At 36.5% G+C, this 20,395-nt stretch overlaps 1 protein-coding gene across 1 annotated transcript in view; it reads right to left on the minus strand.

Annotated features, from left to right (window-relative positions):
• The window catches only part of AQR (aquarius intron-binding spliceosomal factor), an 84,158-nt gene that overhangs the window by 25,675 nt on the left and 38,088 nt on the right, over window positions 1–20,395 (minus strand). The window contains exons 16-23 of the mRNA XM_026480068.4: window positions 19,151–19,292; window positions 15,855–16,033; window positions 12,646–12,813; window positions 10,877–11,046; window positions 6,853–7,094; window positions 5,343–5,489; window positions 4,487–4,556; window positions 1,930–2,040 (exon numbers count right to left, since the gene is read on the minus strand). Of these exons, the coding sequence (XP_026335853.2) occupies window positions 1,930–2,040; window positions 4,487–4,556; window positions 5,343–5,489; window positions 6,853–7,094; window positions 10,877–11,046; window positions 12,646–12,813; window positions 15,855–16,033; window positions 19,151–19,292 (1,229 nt within the window). The remainder of the gene's footprint in view (window positions 1–1,929; window positions 2,041–4,486; window positions 4,557–5,342; window positions 5,490–6,852; window positions 7,095–10,876; window positions 11,047–12,645; window positions 12,814–15,854; window positions 16,034–19,150; window positions 19,293–20,395) is intronic.

Consider the following 20,395-nt stretch of genomic DNA (forward strand, 5'->3'; position numbering starts at 1 on the left):
TATTCATTGCAAACTATTCTGATGGAGGCCATCTAGAAGTCACTCCTTTCTACCTATGAAATGCTCATATTTAGGGTTCCCTTAAATCCTAGTATTAATTACCTAAAATCTGCAGTTACAGTGTTTTGTAGAAAGGCAAAAGTTTCATAGTGCAGAAACATAATGCTAATTTTAAAGACATCATTTAAAAATCAGCCAAACATCTCTCTTAACTACAATCAATCTAACCCCACCCATGAAGACAACATCCAGTCTTATAAATATCCAGGTTATATAATGTAAAAACAGATATCCTTTGCTATCAAAATTCTAGCAATTAGAGCTCAGATACTGAAGAAATTAACACAAATTTTCAGAAAAAAATTCCCCACTATCCAAACTTGATGCTCTCCATCCACAACCTGGGATCCAATGGATCAGACTACGTGGCATTACTCACTATCCACACTCAGGAACCACAAAGATTTAGGGAACAAAAAATACTCCCACACTGAACTCTCAGAAAAAACTGCAAGACTTCATTATGAATTAAAGTAATACTGAAGAATTGTTTGCAGTTAAGTATGCAAACGAAGATCTGACAAATGAAACAACTGTACAAAGCAACCAATCAACAATTTAATAGACATCACTGAGGATGGTATGATTATCGAGGATCATTCATTAGCAAACAACGAAGTCTTCGGTCATATTTGCAAAACAACCTTCTCTGTAATTATACTATGCAAGTCAATCATAAGTAGAAGATCCTACGGAAAGTCATTATCAAGTTATGACAAAACTTACTAAAAATACTATGTTAAAACAACAAAAGATGAATTACTCTTTATTCATCTTAAGAATCTGGAAATAGGTAAGATTATTACAGATTAAATTTTACTAAATAGAAGAAAAAAAGGCCTTTATATAATTTGTATCTTTTATTAAGATAAAGCCTCAGTCAACCTTTTCCCTTGCAAAATGGTTGTAAGCCACCATTGCTTACAAACTTCAAAGATACAAAAAAAAGTGAATGAACTGGATAGCATTAATCTTAAAAACCTGTAGATTAAAAGTTGACAAATAACAGAATTAAGTGACATTTTGCATTCTAAAAAGCCAGTGCTTCTTTGTAGATCAACTCTTTCAAAGAAATGGCCAACTGAAATCATTAGTGAGAGAACGTAAGTACCTTCGGAGGTTAGACTATCCTGCAAGTTTCATGATGTTCTGAGAGCTGCCTGTCACGTTTTACAAAAGAGCTACTGAATGTTAGTTGTCTTACTCATTTCTATGATAGTTGACAGCTTTAGAAGAACTACCATAGCACACACATAGATGTAAAGATAATTTTTCAGATGTTATGTGAAAAAAGTTTGTTTTTATTACTTAGTTTATAAATGCCTTATGTATTGAATCTACAGCATAAAATCCATGTAATACATACTCATATGTAGACTTCATAAGGATATACAACTTAATCCAGTATTAATACATTTGAGCCTTAGTCTTTTGGTAATATTCGTTCTACTGAAGGATGAATAATGTTACCAGTAATGGTAATGCTTTCAATCCCAAAGTAAAAGGTTTAGCTTAGCATGGAAGATGGTGGGAGGTGGGGAGCAATGTAATTTAATCCAAATATTTACCATACATCTAGTATTCTTCTTAGCTTTCCCACATTTTGACCCTCTCCATTAGAAATAAAAGATTGTTTTATATTTTCATAATATAGTCCAGTCATGACCAGTAACAATCCAAGAGTGACTCAACAGCAAACACTATACTCATCAGCCTTCCAGTATTCTATCGTACCTATGATCAGGTTATCATATAAGCAGAAATCTCCACTGTTGTTTCTTTCATTCATTCCCCACTCCTTTATCTCCCCTACCATCCATCCTATATATGTGTGTGCACATGTGTATACACACACACACACACTCTTACCTGATTAGAATGAGTAACAATCAGAGTCCTCTGCTCTGGGAAATTATGGTAGATGTTGGATATGATTTGGACTGCAACGTCTGTTTTTCCAGTACCTGGTGGACCCACAACCTAAAAAGGAGATGAACACATATCAAACTACTAAGTAATCACATTGTTAGAAAATGGACATTCTAACACAGATAAATTTTAAAAATTGCTGGATGAGTTCAATAACGGAATGGACAAGATAGTCAGTGAATCTGAATATAGAGCAACAGAAATCACCGAACCTAAAAAATTAGCAGAAAGAAAAGATTGAAAACAAATGAATAAACAGAGCATTATGAATCTAAAAGGTCTAACATTTATGTTACTGAGGTCTTAGAACAAGAGGAAAAAGTTTATGGTATAGAAAAAATATATGAGGAAATAATGGCTGAAAATTTCTAAAATCTGGCAAAAGACTTAAATCTACAGACTTAGGAAGCTCAGCAAACTCCAAACAGAATTATCCCAAAGAAATCCAAGCCCAGACACATCATAATTAAATAGCTGAAAACTAAAGAAAAATTCTTAATAGCAACCAGAAAAAATGATACATTACATGTAACAAAAGGATGTTTCAAGTGACTGCGGGTTTCCCTCAGAAACCATAGAAGCTAGAAGTAGAATAACATTTTAGAAGTGCTGAAAGGAAAGAATGCCATAGAATTCTATGTCCAGTGAAAATCTTTAAAGAATGAAGATGATTTAGAGACACTCTCCCATGAAGAAAAACAAAGATATTTCACTGCTAGCAGACCTACTCTTAAAAGTGGTAAAAGAGTCCTTCAGACAGAAAGGAAGTGATACCAGAGCAGACTTAAAATATCAGGAATGAAAGATAAATGGCAAATTCACGTAGGTTCTTCTCCTCTAGAGTTCTTTAAAATGTTTGACTTTCTGGGGTGCCTGGGTGGTTCAGTCGGTTGAGCGTCTAACTTCTGATTGCAGCTCAGAACATGATCTCAGGATTGTGAAATCGAGCCCCGTGTCAGCTCCTCACTCAGCGCAGAGTCTGCTTGAAATTCTCCCTCTGCCCCTCCCCCTGTTTGTGTGCACACGCATACTCTCCCTCTCTCAAATAATTTATTAATTAAAAAAAAGTTGGACTTTCTAACACTGTCTGACAGTATTTCCAAAGTATATAGATGTAATATCCATAACTACAACATAAAAGGGAAAGGGACCTACATGAAGGTAAGGATCCTTTATTCAACTTAAGAGACAAAATAGTGATTCAAGTAGACTGTGAAAAATTAAGTATCTATACTGTAATTCTCTAGAGCAGCCACTAAGAAAAAAATATATATGAGATATAAAAGAACACAACAGATAAATTAAAATGAAAACACTAAAATCTATGTAAATAACCCAAAAGAAGGTAAAAACAAAAAAAGAGAAACAGGAACACAAAACAAAGAGAACAAAGAGAACAAACATAAAATAAACAATAAAATGGTATGCCTAAATCCAAACATATCAATTGCTTTTAATGTAAATGGTCTAAACACACCAATTAAAAGACAGAGACTGTAATAACAAAGAAAATAACGTAGCCCAACTAGATGCTGTTTACAAGAAGTTCGCTTCAAACATTAATAGGTAGGTTAGAAAATAAACTAATGGGAAAAGACATACCATGCAAACACTAATCAAAACAATACTGCAGTAGCCTTATTAATATCAAAGTATGTTTCAGAACAAAAAAAATTACCAGCGATGAAAAAAGGCATTACATAATAATAAATCCATCAATTCATCAAGAAGACATAACCTTAAATGTGTATATATCTATCCATAAAGCTTTAAAAAACATGAAGCAAAAACTGAAAGTAATGAAAGGAGAAACAGATGGATATGTTATTGTAGCTGGACACTTTAATACTCCTCTTTAATCAACAGAAATAGTAGATGGAATATGAGCAAGGACAGAGAAATACTGAACCAAATGAATCTGACCTATACAGGACACTCCACCCCAAAACAATAAACACTCTTTTTAAGTGTGTCGAAATATTCACCAAAACAGAGCACATCCTGGACCACAAAACAAACTTGAGCAAATTAAAAAAATAAAAAATTGAAATCACACGAAGTATTTTCTTTGACCATAAAGGACTCAGACCAGAAATTAGTAAGTGGAAGATTAACAGGAAAGTTTCTAAATATTTGGAAACTAAACACATTTGTAAATCAAATTCAGCAGGCTTTATCTGTAAAAGGCCAGCAAGTAAACATTTCAGGCTTTGCAGGCCATAGAATCTCTGCTGCAAGTATTTTAACTCTGCTGTTCCAGCACAAAACTGGGCAGGGGCAATTTATAACCAAATAGGCATAGCTATGTTCCAATAAAACTTTATTTATGAATACTGAAATGAGCAGTAAGCAAACTCTCCACATGCAAACAATGCCACAATGACTTACAAATGCTCAAATCCAGTTGGGTTTTTGTGCTTCAAAAATACTCTAAACATCTGAGGCCTACTTCTTGTCTGAATCCATGTAAAAACACGTGTAACAATAATTTGCTTACCATCGTTAGCCCAGGCTGCATTCCAGCACGGATAGCCTCTATCTGTGTGTGAGTGAACTGAATTGTATTACTGCAAATAAGAATAAATAAAAAGTTGGTTAAAAACACAGATGAACAACAGTTAGTAAAAATTTAGACAACAATGACCAGAGGTCTAAATGTGTCCTCTGTATACACCCTTGTTCCCCTAAATACTTCTTCCCCCCCACCAGCCCTTTGGGTGGGTGTGAGTGTGCATGGGAGTATATGCGGTAAAACAAAAACCAAAAAACCACGAGATCACCCTCTGCTGCATAGTACAGTATTGTTAACTATACGAACAATGTTGGAAGGCAAATCTCTAGTACTTTTATATCTTACATGACTGAACCAATCTCTTCTGAATGATTTCCTTCACCTCCACCCCCTACTGACCAGCTAAAACTGAATGAATCTTAAGGAAAGAAAAGACTACAGTTATTTTTCAATACACATCCTGCATTTCACTTAGAATGTCAAAGTTCCAGTTCCTATTCTAATACCAAATATAATGCCACTTATATAGTCATGGCGCCCATGCATGAAGGTAACTGATACAGATAGCACATGGTCATGAAGGAAGAGTGCTGTGCTCAAATTAAGGTAGCCCTTTAATATTTATTTCTCATAGTACTTCAAAATGTTTCTTTTGGAAATAGGACTACAGAATGGCCAAAAATGTCTGAGCTATTCAGCTGTCTGACAGAACACAAGGAAAGAGGGTCCAGAAACAGAAGTTTCCTGGGGTTTGTAAAGGGTCAGTAAAATTTAAACTATTATTAATCCAAAATAACAAACCATTATTCATTATTTCAATTAACACATACAGTAAAATTACCGTTTGGGTTGGTTGTAAGGATAAGGACCCCTATTAGGAATGACATGAGGCTCAACAATTAAGGTTTTTGCTTCTTCAGTATCTTCATCTTCACCATCTGCATCTTTCCTTTTCTTCCCTTTTCCACTCCTTACTGGAAAAGTTATCCTACAAGACCAAAACCTTTGTTCACATTTTTACCATTAACAACATTTACCAAGCACCTACCTTGTGCATGACATTGTATGGAGTATAACCAGATCAGAAAGAAACATATATGGCTTGAAGGAAGTCACTATCTATACATACATTCTGAAAAGAGTAGACTTAAAAGCACTAAAAGGTGTGTTGATGGTGTTCAGATTAGAAAAAATCAACTGATTAAGGGAGAATCAAAGACCCAAGTAGCATTTCTATACTTATATCCATGAACTGTAAAGTGATTTACACATTGTCCCTCCTTAAATCGGAAAAGGCTTCATGGGAGAGATGGCATCAAAGATGAGTTTTAAAGAACTTAAACATGGGAGGGAAGATATTCTGAGAAGAAGACTACAGGTTCAAGTACAAGTGGACAGTTTTGCCAGAATGGATACAATAGAGAAAATAAGGCTAGAGAGACAGGCTGAAGCCCTGTTTTGACACCCTTGGAATATCAAGCCTTTAATGCAGAAATTATTTTTTTTTGTAAGGTTTTATTTATTTATTTGAGAGAGAGCACAAGCAGGGCGGTGGAGGGGAAGGACAGAGGAAGAGGGAGAAGCAGACTCCCCGTTGAGCAGGGAGCCCAATGCGGGCTGATCCCAGGACCTGGAGATCATGGGCTGAGCTGAAGGCAGTCGCTTAGCCGACTGAGTCACCCAGGAGCCCTAAGGCAGAAGTTCTTAGCCTGGGGTCAGGGACACCTCAGGAGGTGACTCCCCCTAGTACCTGGGGGAGTCAATGAATACATTAAAATTAAACTAAAAAAAAAAAAAGGATTCTCTATGTGTACTTTTTCCATGTAACAGAATTCAGGGAAGAGTGATGAGTTGCTGCTCTAGGTACTTTGTTCCGTTTCTACTGAAAATTAAAACCAGAGTTCCTTTAACATGAACTATAACTATATTGTGACTATTTAAGTTTTGTGAAAGCAAGTAAAGAGAAAAATAGGATTTTTTTCCTGAAAACAAAAGAAAGTTCAACATCCCATGACTATGTCCATTAATTAGGAAATATACCAGATTATACATAATAGACAAAGACATATTTCTTCAGTCAAATGCTAAAATATGTGTATATAATGCTCTTCAGACAACAAGCGTTTACTGATCCTTTATTAGACGTGAGGCTACTTCTATTATGGTCTTAAAATCGTTTTCTGTACTAAGAAATAGAGACAAATAAAATAAATTTATCCCAGTCATTATATGGTGAAGGGAAAGACTGTCCAAACAAAACCAAGATATTCCAAACTTTAGCTACAGTCCTATGGCCTATCTCACACTGGCTACAGAAAGCTTGAAAGGAGCATATCCAGTTCCGACTTTACCTGAAAGGGGGTATCTGCAGAGCTGGGTCATCCACAGTTACTTTAACATTATGACCAGGAAAGCTGGTCTTTAAATGCTCAATGGAGAGAAACGTATCATTGAAATCAAGAGTGGCAATCTGATTGGGCATTTTTGAATAATGTGCACTACTTGGATCCCCGTAACCTAAAATGATGTCGTGCAGCCAGTCAGGTACCACGCAATCAGTATTCATCAGGTTCCGAATGGTCTCCAGCACAGCCTGTCAGTGAAAGGACAGAAAAGGGTTGTGTCAAAAAGCCATCTCAAACATTTGCACTTCAGTGGAATGCAGAGCTGGCTGCACTAATCCAGAATTCCCGAGTGTTTCAGGGCAAGAAGCTATTTTCTGCTGACAGGTGCTTGGCTAGACTGAATCAACAGCTATATTTTCAGCTGATACCATACACTGAGTTAAACAAAAGACCAAACTTAGCAAGGACAGTTTATCCGTTAGGAGTTCATTTAGACAGAATGTCATTTTAAATGAGTTCATCACTTGACTCCCGTTGGGTAGAATGAAAATCCGATCAGGACTACAAAACAACAAAAAAATATTATAGAACAAACCCTTAAAGAGGATGCTTCCTCTTAGAAATTCCTGGAGTCTTTTCTTCTTTATATTCCATAGTTCCTCAAAGCTAAGATGACACACAACCAGAAGCCTATTAATACAGGCCTCAGTTGTGAAACATAATTTAAAAATATTAAAATTAACACTGTTAGGAGAAATAAAATTAGAAATAAATAAAAAATAGAAAGAAAAAAGTGAAATGTCAAATACATTTCAAAATGAAACATTCTATAATAAAAAGTCATTATAGTTATTAACATACATTGTCAAAATTACCAAAAGTCAAGGCAAACTTTCAGACTTTCTAATAATTACTTTGACAAAGTGCTCTATCCCATATATGGAAATCAGAAGGCTAGGCTATTAATTACAGAGACTAAAATAGCAAAGCCAGCCATTTTTATGTCATAAACGCTATACACGACAACAGGACAACCGAGTAACAGGATAGGGTATGTTAATCACACTCTTATCACATGACCTTATTTTTTTGCACTAATCACTACCTGAAATTCTCTTATTCAAGTACTTAGTTACCTGTTATCATCTGTCTAACCCCCACTAGAATATCACTTCCACGAGAGTAGGGATCTGGGAAGTTTGACCCTGAGAGGGGTAAATCACTGGATGGACAGATAAATGAGTATGTTCACATAATGAGAGTAAGACAAGAGCTCTACTCGCTAAGAAAGAATTTTAGTAGGGAGATGAAATATGTCTGTAAGCAATGACACAAAACAGCAGAATGTGGTCAATAATACAGAATATTACAAAATACAACGGGAACACAGGTCCAAGTAGGCGAGAGACGCATGCAGGGGAGACTTTTGACCTTAGGAATGGTTTCATGGAGGAAAGTGGCATTTCAATTTAGCTCAAAGCAAAGGATCTGTGAAGGAGCCTTGGTTTATTTCATCATTAATGGAAAGTCACAGAAATGTTTTGAGAAGCTGACTGAAATGATCAGTGGAGGCATATGAAAAACAGGTGGCTGACCAGGAGGAGAACAGGGCTAGGGCAGAGGAAGCGATTTAGTGCAACTAGTTGGGCAATGGAATAGCCACGTCAGAACAGGCTGTACGAACTGGGGAAGAGAGAAGGAAATAAGGGATGCTGCCCAGGTATGTAACAAAGCACTGACGACACCAAAAGGACGTCTGTCCTTTCCCAAACACAGGAGACTTAATCACTGCCCCTGTTTCTTGGATCAGAATCTGAATGCCTCTTTTGACCTCCCATGACACTTTTGTTGTTGTTGTTGTTTTTTAAAGTTTATTTATTTATTTTTTTAGTAATCTCTACACCCAGCATGGGGCTCGAACTCACGACCCTGAGATCAAGAGTCGCATGCTCTTTCAACTGAGCCAGTCAGGCGCCCCTTCCATGACACTTTTATCTGCATCCTTCTTATGACTTTTGGCACTTACTAACATTTCATGGTAATTATTTGTTTATATTTTTAACTGCCTTATTAGTAGTCTAAATTCCCTAAAAATATTAGCTGTGTCTTACTCATCTTTATTGGCTCCATACAACTTAGCACAATGCCAGACACACGGTTGGGCATTAAATAAAATGGTCAAATGAATGAACATAAGGAAGGAACTTTCTTCGTTTTTAGGAAAGTGACTGAGATTCAATCATTACTGAGAAACAAAACAGAGACAAACAAATGAGACCCTGCCTTCACAGACCTGTATTCTAATGGTGAAGTCAGATAAATAACAAATATAGAGTCATCAGATATAAAAAAGGCTGTGAGGAGAAATAAAGATAATCGGATTAAGAATGAGGAGAAGGGGAGATGCTCCTTTAGGTGAAGTTTCTAGAAAAAAGCTTCTCTCAGGAGGTAACATCTAAGCAGAGTTGCCCACCTGCAGTGAGGGAGCGAACCACGTAAATACCTGGGAGGAAGACTGTGCTGGTATAGGGAAGACCACGGACAAAGGCTTGGATCCTTTTTTTTTTTTTTTTTTTAATGATTTTTTATTATATTATGTTAGTCACCATACAGTACATCCCCGGTTTCCGATGTAAGGCTCGATGATTCATTAGTTGTGTATAACACCCAGTGCACCATGCAATACGTAAAGGCTTGGATCCTTAAAGAACAGCGGAAAGGTCAGGACATCTGGCATGGAGTGAATCAGGGAATGGTGTTAGAAAATGATGCTGGGAGGGGTGGCCGGAGGACAGATAATGAAGGAGCCTCTTGACTATGGTAATAATTTTCTCCTGTGATAGGAAACCATTAAAGAGTGATGAACAGGGTACCGAGGCATAATTTATATTCAGTCGCTATGTAGAGAATAGCAGAAGGGGAGGAGCCGTCAAGAATGGAAGCAGGGAGGGGCGCCTGGGTGGCTCAGTCGTTAAGCGTCTGCCTTCAGCTCAGGGCGCGATCCCAGAGTCCTGGGATCGAGTCCCACATCGGGCTCCTCCGCTGGGAGCCTGCTTCTTCCTCTCCCAATCCCCCTGCTTGTGTTCCCTCTCTCGCTGGCTGTCTCTCTGTCATATAAATAAATAAAATCTTAAGAAAAAAAAAAAAAAAGAATGGAAGCAGGGAAGTGAGAGATGAAGGTGACTCGGACGAGGTGTCAGTGGAGGTGGTGAGCTAACCAGACTGATTGATGGACTAGATGCGCAGCGTGAGACAAAAAGAATCAAGAGTACTTCTGTTGTTTTGTCTTTTACAATAGGGCAAAATGCGGAATAAATTCCTTTATATGTGAAGTCGTTTTTTTTTAATCACAAGAACAGGAAAAAAAAGGTAATAAACTGATAATGCATAAGAAGCACTATGTTTTAGGGGAGAGAAAAAAGAAAGGTACTTGTGCAGAAGGTAGTGTTATCAAATGCTAAAACCATTCAATGCTTACATTTTATAATATAGTAGTTTCAAATAATTAAAAAATCTTTTGTCAAAACCCCTTATCTCCATTAAATTATAAAAGTAAAATTCTCTAGCCCCCAAACCTCCCTTTTCCTGCTAATGAGTAAAACACGTTATATCATAAAGTAATTCAGAGCCACGGGGTTTCACATCTGTATTCATAAAGTGATTTGGAAGTGCACTTACTTTTGATTTAAAAAAGAACTCCCAGTAAACAAATAAACAAGCCGTTTCCTTTACCTTATACTGGCTATCCTGGGCATCTAATATACAAAAAGCAAGGGAAGAGGCTGACCTGGATTAATTTATATTGTAAGTTTCTAAACTCATCTAAAGACAAAATAGATTTAGTAAGTAAATCTTAAGTTTTTATATTTAAGTCTACATGTTAAGAATATAAAAGAATTGTTTACAAGCAGAATAAAAGCAGGGATCATTTCCTTAATAAAACATTCTTTTACCTAGTATCCACGGATTTGTGTTCTAGAAGTTACTCAATTGGGACACAGTGTTTTCAGTTATATAGCCTAAAAATTACCTTAAAGTTATTTTCCTTTGGTTTCCTCCTCATTATGATATTGAAAGTTTCATACACATCTTCTGCTCCATTTTGTATAGTATTTGTCATATCTTGTTGATACTGGTTTGGATCCAAGAACACTCTAAATGTCCTTGACTCTCCTCTAAGATTGGGTCTTGGCTCAGGTCCTAGACATTTTGAAAAAGTGCGGTAAGTGAAATATATACTTTTCAAGTATCAAAGTCAGTCGGCAGTATTCCTTTTCTAGAAATGATGAGTAAACTGTCCACACTGAACCCCAGTCCTCCCCCTGAGCAGAATGTTTTCCACTCATCCATCTCAAATGCCTAGAAGCTGAAAATATTTTCTTCTTTCCCTAAATTCTTACCATTTCTTTCCCCGAAAAATGTTTGTGATGTGATGTTTATGATGCAGTGCCATGGACTGCAATTACCTGTATATGTTCTCAACCAAAGTAAGAGCCTCGAAGTCAAACAGCGTTACTTCTGTCAGTTACTTATAGCGCCTGCTACAGCCTTACCTAGAGTAAGCATTCAACCGATCACTCTCTTCATCCTTCCACATTCCATTCCTAATTATCACCAGTGTAAAAGGAAATTTCATATACTAATAGCTGATAGCTCAGAGGCTTTTTCTTGCCCCTTTGCCTCTTCTCCTTACTTTTGTCTTAGCTGCCTAACTGGTCCCAATATGTGGCCTTATGTTTATTCCACCTTTCCTATTTTCTTTTATTCCAGCGATAAGATCAGTTTAGTTTCAGCCCTTTTAGCAATGGTGCAATCTTAAAATCACAGGTAGTAGAAGCTAATTCAAGTTCTGAGAGAAGTTTGGCAAACAAATTGGAAAATAAGCACTGGATATAATGCAATTATAATTTAACAGTAAGTATAACAAAAAAGTCAGGACAACATACGAAAGAATTTCAAAGAAAAGTCAATGATAACCCTAAGAACTCAAAGAACTGACTAATCTTATATGGCAGTATTTCTAAATGGGGTAATGTCTGCATGTTAGGTATGACAATTCCTTCTACAAGGCAGCTCTGTTTAAACTTTTTCTTTTTGAGAGAGAAAGAGAGAGAGTGGGGGCATGTGTGTGCACGTGAGAGGGGGATGGGGGAGAGGCAGACAGAGAGGGAGAGAGAGAATCTTAAGCAGGCTCCAAGCTTGGCACAGAGCCCAAAGCGGGGCTTGATCTCACGACCCTGAGATCATGACCTGAGCGGTAATCAAGAGTTGGACACTTAACTGAGCCACCCAGGTGCCCCAAGGCAGCTCTGTTTAGATGTTTAGCATCCCTAGCCCCCATCCATCAAATGCCAATAGCTCACCATCCCCTACTACTATCCTGAGCACATAACAAGATAAATACCATGATACATTTCAAAATGCAGGGTAGTGCTATTCCCAACTGAGAGCCACTGCTACAATGAATCAAATCAATAAAACTAAAGAAGGAAGAATTAGGCAAATATGTGTTTAGAGGTTTTAAAAAAGCAATGCTGTAAAGTATTATAAAAGGAAAGTTTTAAATAAAGGTAATTTCAAAAGCTCCTGTCCTTTCCAATATCTAACAAAAAGTTTAGAAACCATATTATTTATTTCTAAAAGTGGGTGGTAGGTACCTTACACATATTTTACATATAATCCTTTGTGTTGATTTAGTACGTAAAGTAACTAAAAAATATTACCTAAGACACAAAAAGAAAAAAAGGCACAGAAACTTATTATGTACACACACTCTTTCAAAATTACAGATCGCCATACCGTCTTCAATGACACGCCCTTTATCATCCAGCATGCCCTGGATTTCACAGCCTCTGACATAAACCAGGCCAATCTGCTCAATAAAAGGTCTCCTCCGGTCAAACTTAGTACCGTAAGGCTTTGTGGGCCGTACAGTAATTAAAAAACATACATCATGCTTACGAAGACCTGGTAAAACATAAAGACATTTTCACTTATTAGAATGTTATTGCTTTTAGTCTTTTGTTGGCAAATTCTCATCCTCTTAAGAGAGATAAGAAACATTTAAAGTACCAGAGGTGATCAGTGGTTATATTTGCATTGTAATATAATTACGGGTTTTCCTATAATCTTTAAAATTCAATGTTTGACAGGAATAATTAAAATGAAAATTTCTCTTTATATTAAAATTAGAAACTTTTATGCCATGAATACACTACTGAATAAGCCCTCCAAGTCATGTTACAGCTCCAAAATTGGGTGCTCATCATCATTCTTATTTTTAGCATTCTTAATAAGTAACCAAAAATATGGTTGGCATATAATCCATCTGTATCATATTCAGCAGGTTTCTAACATCAGTGTAAACTATCCATCACTGTCATTCCAACAACAGTCTAACTGCATTCCCTGAAAGAGGTCAACTCAAGAATAATTCATCAAGGCACAAAAGCATTGTTTACAGATACCATATTGAGAACATGGTTGAATATATATAGTTTCATTTGGCAAATAAAAATTTTTATAAGTAAATGTCAAGAAATAGGAAACATGTGCCCAAGTCCATAGCTTCTCAGTCATTAGACCAAATACTGGACTCGACTGGATCCCCAGCTCTATTAAAAGTAGAGATACGGAAGACAAGGGACAGAAATTTAGACCACATATCCATGTGATGTCAAACCACTTCATCTTCATCGCTTTCCTGATTCGTTTTGTTAGCCACTGTAGGACATAAATGCAAACAAACAGTCTGCTTGCTCATAACCTTGGTAATAAGATATACAACTAAATCAAATCAGCAACGTCAGTGTGTGGCTAACAGTACTGAGACCATTCTGGTTTGTTTTAATATGGAGTGGGGTTTAAATGTGCTAGTAATAACTGCTCTGATTCATAATAATTACTTTATTGTTTATTTCCCAACAAATTAGAAGCAGGAGAAGCAACGAGAACTAAGAGGAACTGTTCTACTGAGTTGTGCTGCCTTTCGGACTCTGATCTGCACAACTCATTACAACGTCTAAGTCTTCGAGTGAAAGGGGTGGCCCTGAGATTTAGTACCGACCAGTGTCACTTTTTGGCATCACTGAGGGATGACTGCCTGTTCCCTACTAAGGCAGATCATCTCCCTGTGGGGCATCTCAGATCTACATTTAAAAAAACCCTTATGTAATAGCTCAACTACCTTTCTCCTTTAAACCATTATGTATCCACTCCATCCTGGCTGTGCCTTCCGGAGCAGAATCCAGTATTTCTGTGTCGTTAATTCAGTTTCCTTAATTTTAAATGGGGTAATGGAGAAGATATGGCCTGAACTTCATTACCTTTTTGAAGGAATAAGAAGAATGTTTTATGTATTTAGCTTAAACTCTTCAAAACTACAGGACAAATTTCTACAGGACAATATTCATTACTACTTACAGAACCTCCCTCTCATTTTTTGCCTCCGTTTTCTAATTAGTTACTCCATTTGTGATCAACACAGGGAGTGATTTTGGCTTTGGCCTCCCAGAAAACATTCCTCTCCCCACCATGCCCTATCCTATGAATCACCTGTTCCACAATACCCTACTGTACTCTCTCCTGCCCATCAAAAATTTATCCATTACATTTCTCATTCTATCAGAGAATCGTTAAAAGAACGAAAGGGGGGAAAAGACTGTTTAATGTCCTTCTGATAAAAGTCTCCAAAGTAATGACGAAAAGGAGTTTAGGTAACTGTGTAAAACAGTATTTATTTTAATACCTTCTTAAAAGCCAAAGGTAGTAAGTATAAAACCTTTTCCAGCAACTTAATGTCTTTCTTAAGATTTAGCAACAATAAAAATATACAGTATTCTAGACGTGTAACACACTAGATTAGATTGGAACTCTTTGAAGGATATAGGAATCATAAAAACAATCTGTCACAAACTACAACCACTACAGTGGCCATTTGTTAAACATGTGGCCAGCTTTGCTGCTGGATTCCTTCAGAATTACTAGATAAACATACCATATAGTCCCTATGGCTATAAACAGCTATATTAGGAGTAATATTTTCTGAAAACTGATCCATTAAGGGACTATCCCTTTCCCTCTGGCATGCCAAGAAGGTGGAAGAAGATAAAATCTCCCAGCTACTGTTTCTCACAACAGAAGAGCAAGCAAGAGCTCTCACAGACAGCTGGGAGAAAAATATAAAAGTGCCACTTAAAAATTAGGTCATGCGTCATTTCTGGCACAGGTGTTATCAATGCTTTCAGTCTCTACTTGGCTTAGTAACTCTGAACATATCTGCCTCTAAATAAAATTCCTTGTGACACAGAACTCCTGTCCCTAAAATCTTGCCTAGGAAAGAATAGGGGAAATAACTGCTCTAATTTCCCTGCATCTATTATTTATCCTTGAATACACTTAATATCACTAATTCTTCATCTAACTTCCTCCTTTGGTACAAATTGTTAAAATATTATTATTTCTTTCTGAGTTGTTTTACCATATCCCCTTCAAATTCCTTTTGAGTTTGTCTAATTTTGATTTTGTATCTTTATATTCCAGCAACTGTATGCATCCCTAGTCTCTTCACTTTGGTGGCTTTTTATCTATTAAAAATGCCAATTTTCCTTACTAGCTCTGCATGTGTGCAAGTTATACGTGGGTTTCCCCCTTTCTTGAGTGAACAGTAATACTTTGATTCTCTTTATATTGGTCCTACAAATTCATAAATATTATCTTACTAAATTTGGGATTTAAAGAGCTCTACTTTCAGCTTTGCAAACTCCAATTTTCAAAATACTGTCATTTGCATGCTATTTTGTTTTTTCCTAAAGTATTAATACATTCAATATAAGTTCTTGTATGATTCTTGATATTTTTACTACTAATAATTATAAAGACAACTTTTAAAGATAAAATTTCATAAATGTTTAGGAGAGTAATGCTTAGTAAAAGTGCTTCGTCAATTTTCTAAGTCTATAAACTAAAAAGGCAAAAATGTAACTTTATTTTTTGAAATAGAAAATTACCTTCCCATTCATCTTTGATGTGATCTCTGACATTCAGATTGATGGTAACATCCGCACGAACTCGGGTTGGCCAGTTTTCACCTATGTTGGGCTTGGCAACCTCAACTACAGTGAAAGCCACGATAGGCTGGGCCATTCGTGCCCAACCACCAAACACTACACCACCATACTCAGATTGCCTGAAAACCAAAGAAGTGCATGATTACTCCAACAAAAAATGACTTTTCCCCAATTTTTGTCAAGTAAAATTAGTAAGGAGGAACATGAACTTAGTTACTAAACCCTGACATTAATAACTCTTATTTCTAAACTTTAAAAAAAAAATTAAGTCCCGATATATAGGGAATACATTCAATAGGATGAATAGGCAAATATGGTCCAATGAAGAAAAGGAAGTAGAGAGGAGTATCGCACATACACAGAAAAAAATATAACTCTACATTCGTAAGAGTGGAGGCATTTTGCCAAAGAATAATCTATTATAATAATAATTATAAAATATAAAAATATAAAATATTATTTTTATTATAATCTAGATTATTATAATAATTCTTACCCTTTTCCTCTCTTCATCAAGATAGTCTCAACTGTTTACATTTTATGTATTTAGGTATTTCTACAAGCTGTTTCAGAACAAGGTAGAATTTTAAAAATTAAAAACAAACCAACAAATAATAGTATCTATACAAATGCTTCCTTTAGGGCGTAATATTTGAATCATTTAAAAGATACTGTCATGGATTGGGGGTAAAAGTAATCAAGCTAGGGGCGCCTGGGTGGCTCAGTCATTAAGCGTCTGCCTTCGGCTCAGGTCATGATCCCAGGGTCCTGGGGATCAAGCCCTGCATCGGGCTCCCTGTTCAGCGGGATGCCTGCTTCTCCTTCTTCCACTCCCCCTGCTTGTGTTCCCTCTCTTACTGTCAAAGAAATAAATAAAATCTATTAAAAAAAATAATCAAGCTAGTTGTAATAATCAGAATTACTAATATTCAAATATCATTCTTTCTTCTTATGTTAATCTAACTGGTGCTTTAGATTTTACATTAAGTCTGGGAAATCTATAACATAAATACTGCAGCAGCCTCCAAAACTGGAAAGTACTGCCAAAAATGACACGCTTACACAGATAAAGAAAAACTATATCCCAGGTAAAGGCTTTGTGCTGTAAGAAAAAACTGTAGAACTTCACAACATCAAAGAGTGAAACTAATTAAAAATAAATGTTCTGCATCCAGTGACTTGCTTAGGACAGGGAATTTCTAAAAGATATTGCCTTGTGTCTAAACCCTTTTTAATAACTATCACCTCCTTCATTTCCTACAATTTTACTACATATAGATTACATACCATAAAATTCATTCACTGTAAATGCACAATCCAATAATGTCTAGTAAATCTGCAGAGTTGTGCATCCATCACCACAATCAAATTTGAGAACATTTCCATCCTGTGGATAAGAGATCCCTCTCATCTGACTATAGACAGTCCTGTTACTACCCCAGGCAACCAATGACCTATTCTTCCCAACTCTTTTTTCCTCCCTTATAAAATCTACCTGCAACATGAAGGATTAAAAAGGAAAGATTTCTGCCTCTCATAAGTACCCTCTCCCTTATGTTGCTCAGTGGTTTCAGCAGCCTGAATACATGATCATTAGTACCAAGTGCTGAGTAAAATTTATGCCCCTACTTCTCCACTTTCAGCACATAAGAAACAGGAAGAAGCCTGGCTTCTTTTTAGATCTCATCCTTTTTAAAAGCCTTCAATAATGGGCAATTAGGAATGAAAATCTAGAAAAATTTATTATCGTAAGTTAACTTCCAAAAGTGACATTTTCTTTCCCTTAGCAGAAAACAGTATAATTTGAAAAAATGTCCTTTATTAATAGACCATAAGAACAATTAAGTATTTTTGCTTTATTGGCATTTAAGTAAAATATAAGTGAATTCTATTTGATAAACTGCTAGTTAATAATCCCTAGTTCGCAAAATGGCCAAAATTAGGTCCAGAATCTGAACATGTAAACCCAAGGTAACCGTAAACTGAAAGGAAGCTTTCTGATCAAGTACACCCCCGGGGTGCCGACAATGGGCACTAATTCCAGCAAAGCTGTGGGCAGGGATGATCAGCCAGCAAGTACACAAACCTCACAGTGCTAGCCTGCCTACTGACTCAACTGGTTATTATGTTGTGTTTTATAGTCTCACCCAGAATAACTTGTCACATAATAACCAATTAAAAAATAGAACTGTGTATGAAATAAAACGTGGAAGTGAAAAAAATAGATCATAATCATAGTGTCCACGTAGCTCTTTGTAATTAGTCAGGAGAGAAGCCTGGAAGATACCTGAATCCGTTCACATTCAAAAACTGTTATGCTTTTCATACAGAATGCAGTATAAGTGTATGTGTAAGCATGGTGTGACCAGAATGTAATAAAAATTCATTTTATAGAATTAATGTTACTAGTTTATAGTCATTATATATAACTTACTCTCATCAATTTCATACATAGAATGAAATAGTGAATGAAGGACATTTATCTTATATCAGTCATGTCTAAAAATCAAAATGGACCTTCGCAGATCTCATAATGCAGAGCTGCCTACGATAACTAGAATGCAAGTCTTTTCTTAGCTAACAGAATCCCAGACATGAGCTAGCAAGTGGGGAGCTGAGTTTAAGCATAAGACTTCCTCAAATGAAGAGACCTGCTCAACTGGCCCCCAAAGTAAATCCTGACGGTTTAGTTTCTTCAAGGTAATCTATGGATGGAGGACCAGGGGAGACTTTGCAACGTCTCTGTGATGCTCAGCAATGCTCCTCATCTCTTGCCAAGTTCTTTAGAGAGGTTAACTGAGATACTGGTGACAGCCACAAGAGCAGCTGGGGTAGAAGACCCCTTTATCATAAGTGCCCAGAGCTTAAACCGTCCTGCCCTAGTACACGCCTGCTGGTCAGCCCATACCCTCCCTCTTTACCCTTTTGCTAATGTCCAACCTACTGTCCCCTCTACAGTTCTCCCTGCACCATCCTCCAAGAATGAAGATCTCTCCTCCCTTATCCCCATTCTCCCAGCCCCACCCCTAAGTACCCAGATACATATCATGTATTTTAGCTCTTTTGATATACTCTAATCCACACTAGAGAATTTCTCAAAGAGTAAATATCTTATATGTTGGAGGGCATCTTCATGCCAGGCATACTGCTTCTAAATACACTTATGAGGTTTCTGACAGAAGTTATGTCAGTCACTGTTTGCACCTCTTCATGACAAGTGGAACCAATTTACTAACCATGGCTTCATTCTGCTGACACTATCCTCGATGTCCTGCCTAATTTCGTAAGTTGATTCTAAGCGGAAGAGATTAAAATTCCTTAAGAGGTAATCATGAAGAGTCAAAAACTGCAAATTCAACTTGGGAAGAGCAAGACAACCTGAAAAAGAAAACAACATCCACATCTGAATTAGTCTTTTAATCAGACAGCTGCACTATGTATAAAGAAATGCACTACAAATTTGGTGAGAGTTTAATTTAATGATGTCTGAAATATAGCATATTTGATAAGGTCCTATTTTTATTTTCACACAGAAATTGAAAAACCAAGTTAACAAATGTTATCTATTAAGAGTTGGGAAGGATAAATCTTATTAATACATATAACCGTGCATATGGCCATAAACTAAGCCCATGACAAATTTACCATGAAAGCTAATTAGTCAGTATATTACGACGTATTACTCTATCTCCAATGAGCACTATTGTACTCTGAATCTTTGCTGTTTGGCTAGACTTCAAGGATAAGGTATTGGTATGCTATGCCTGGAGTTATTTCCCTTCTCCGACTGTATTAATGAACAATATTCTTTCTAATATCTCCACTAACCGCTATTTCCCTCGGGTAATAAGTGAATAGGCACTCAGCTGCAATACCAAAAGGGTTTAAAAAAAAAAAAACCTCAAAATAAACACATTTTACTGGAAAATCATATTATTTTCATCATCTGTATCCATTCTTACCAAAGTAATAACAAACCTAATGGCAAAAAACATCAATGTAAAAAAAAATTTTACATCATTTATGTTAGCAAATTCTGATTTATAATCTTTCTCAGTATCTTTCAGGCCAGAAGCTGAAGGAGTGTCTCTTTGGACAGCATAATTTTATTAAAAAAAAAAAAAGAATTAAAATGTCACCATTTTACAAATGCCACTGAATTAACAAATCTAGCCATTAAGCAGCAATGGCTACTTATGTCACACACACACACACACACAACCACCAGACATTCTGAGCCTCTTATGAAAGAATACAGCACCACCAAGAATCTTGCCAGACAGAAAACGTCAGCCTGACCAAGCCTCTGCATTCAGCTGCCAATCTGCAAGAAAAGTAAAGAGCAGAGAGACATACTCAACTGTACACTGAGTAGTCAATTAGAAAAAACTAGACTGTGGGAAACCATACAAATCAAACAACTCAGGATCTTCAAAAGAAAAGGAAGGGCTGCAGAGGGCATTTGTGAAGTTAAAAGACAT

Source organism: Ursus arctos, unplaced genomic scaffold (assembly GCF_023065955.2).
Source record: "Ursus arctos isolate Adak ecotype North America unplaced genomic scaffold, UrsArc2.0 scaffold_36, whole genome shotgun sequence".
NCBI classification, from domain to species: domain Eukaryota; kingdom Metazoa; phylum Chordata; class Mammalia; order Carnivora; family Ursidae; genus Ursus; species Ursus arctos.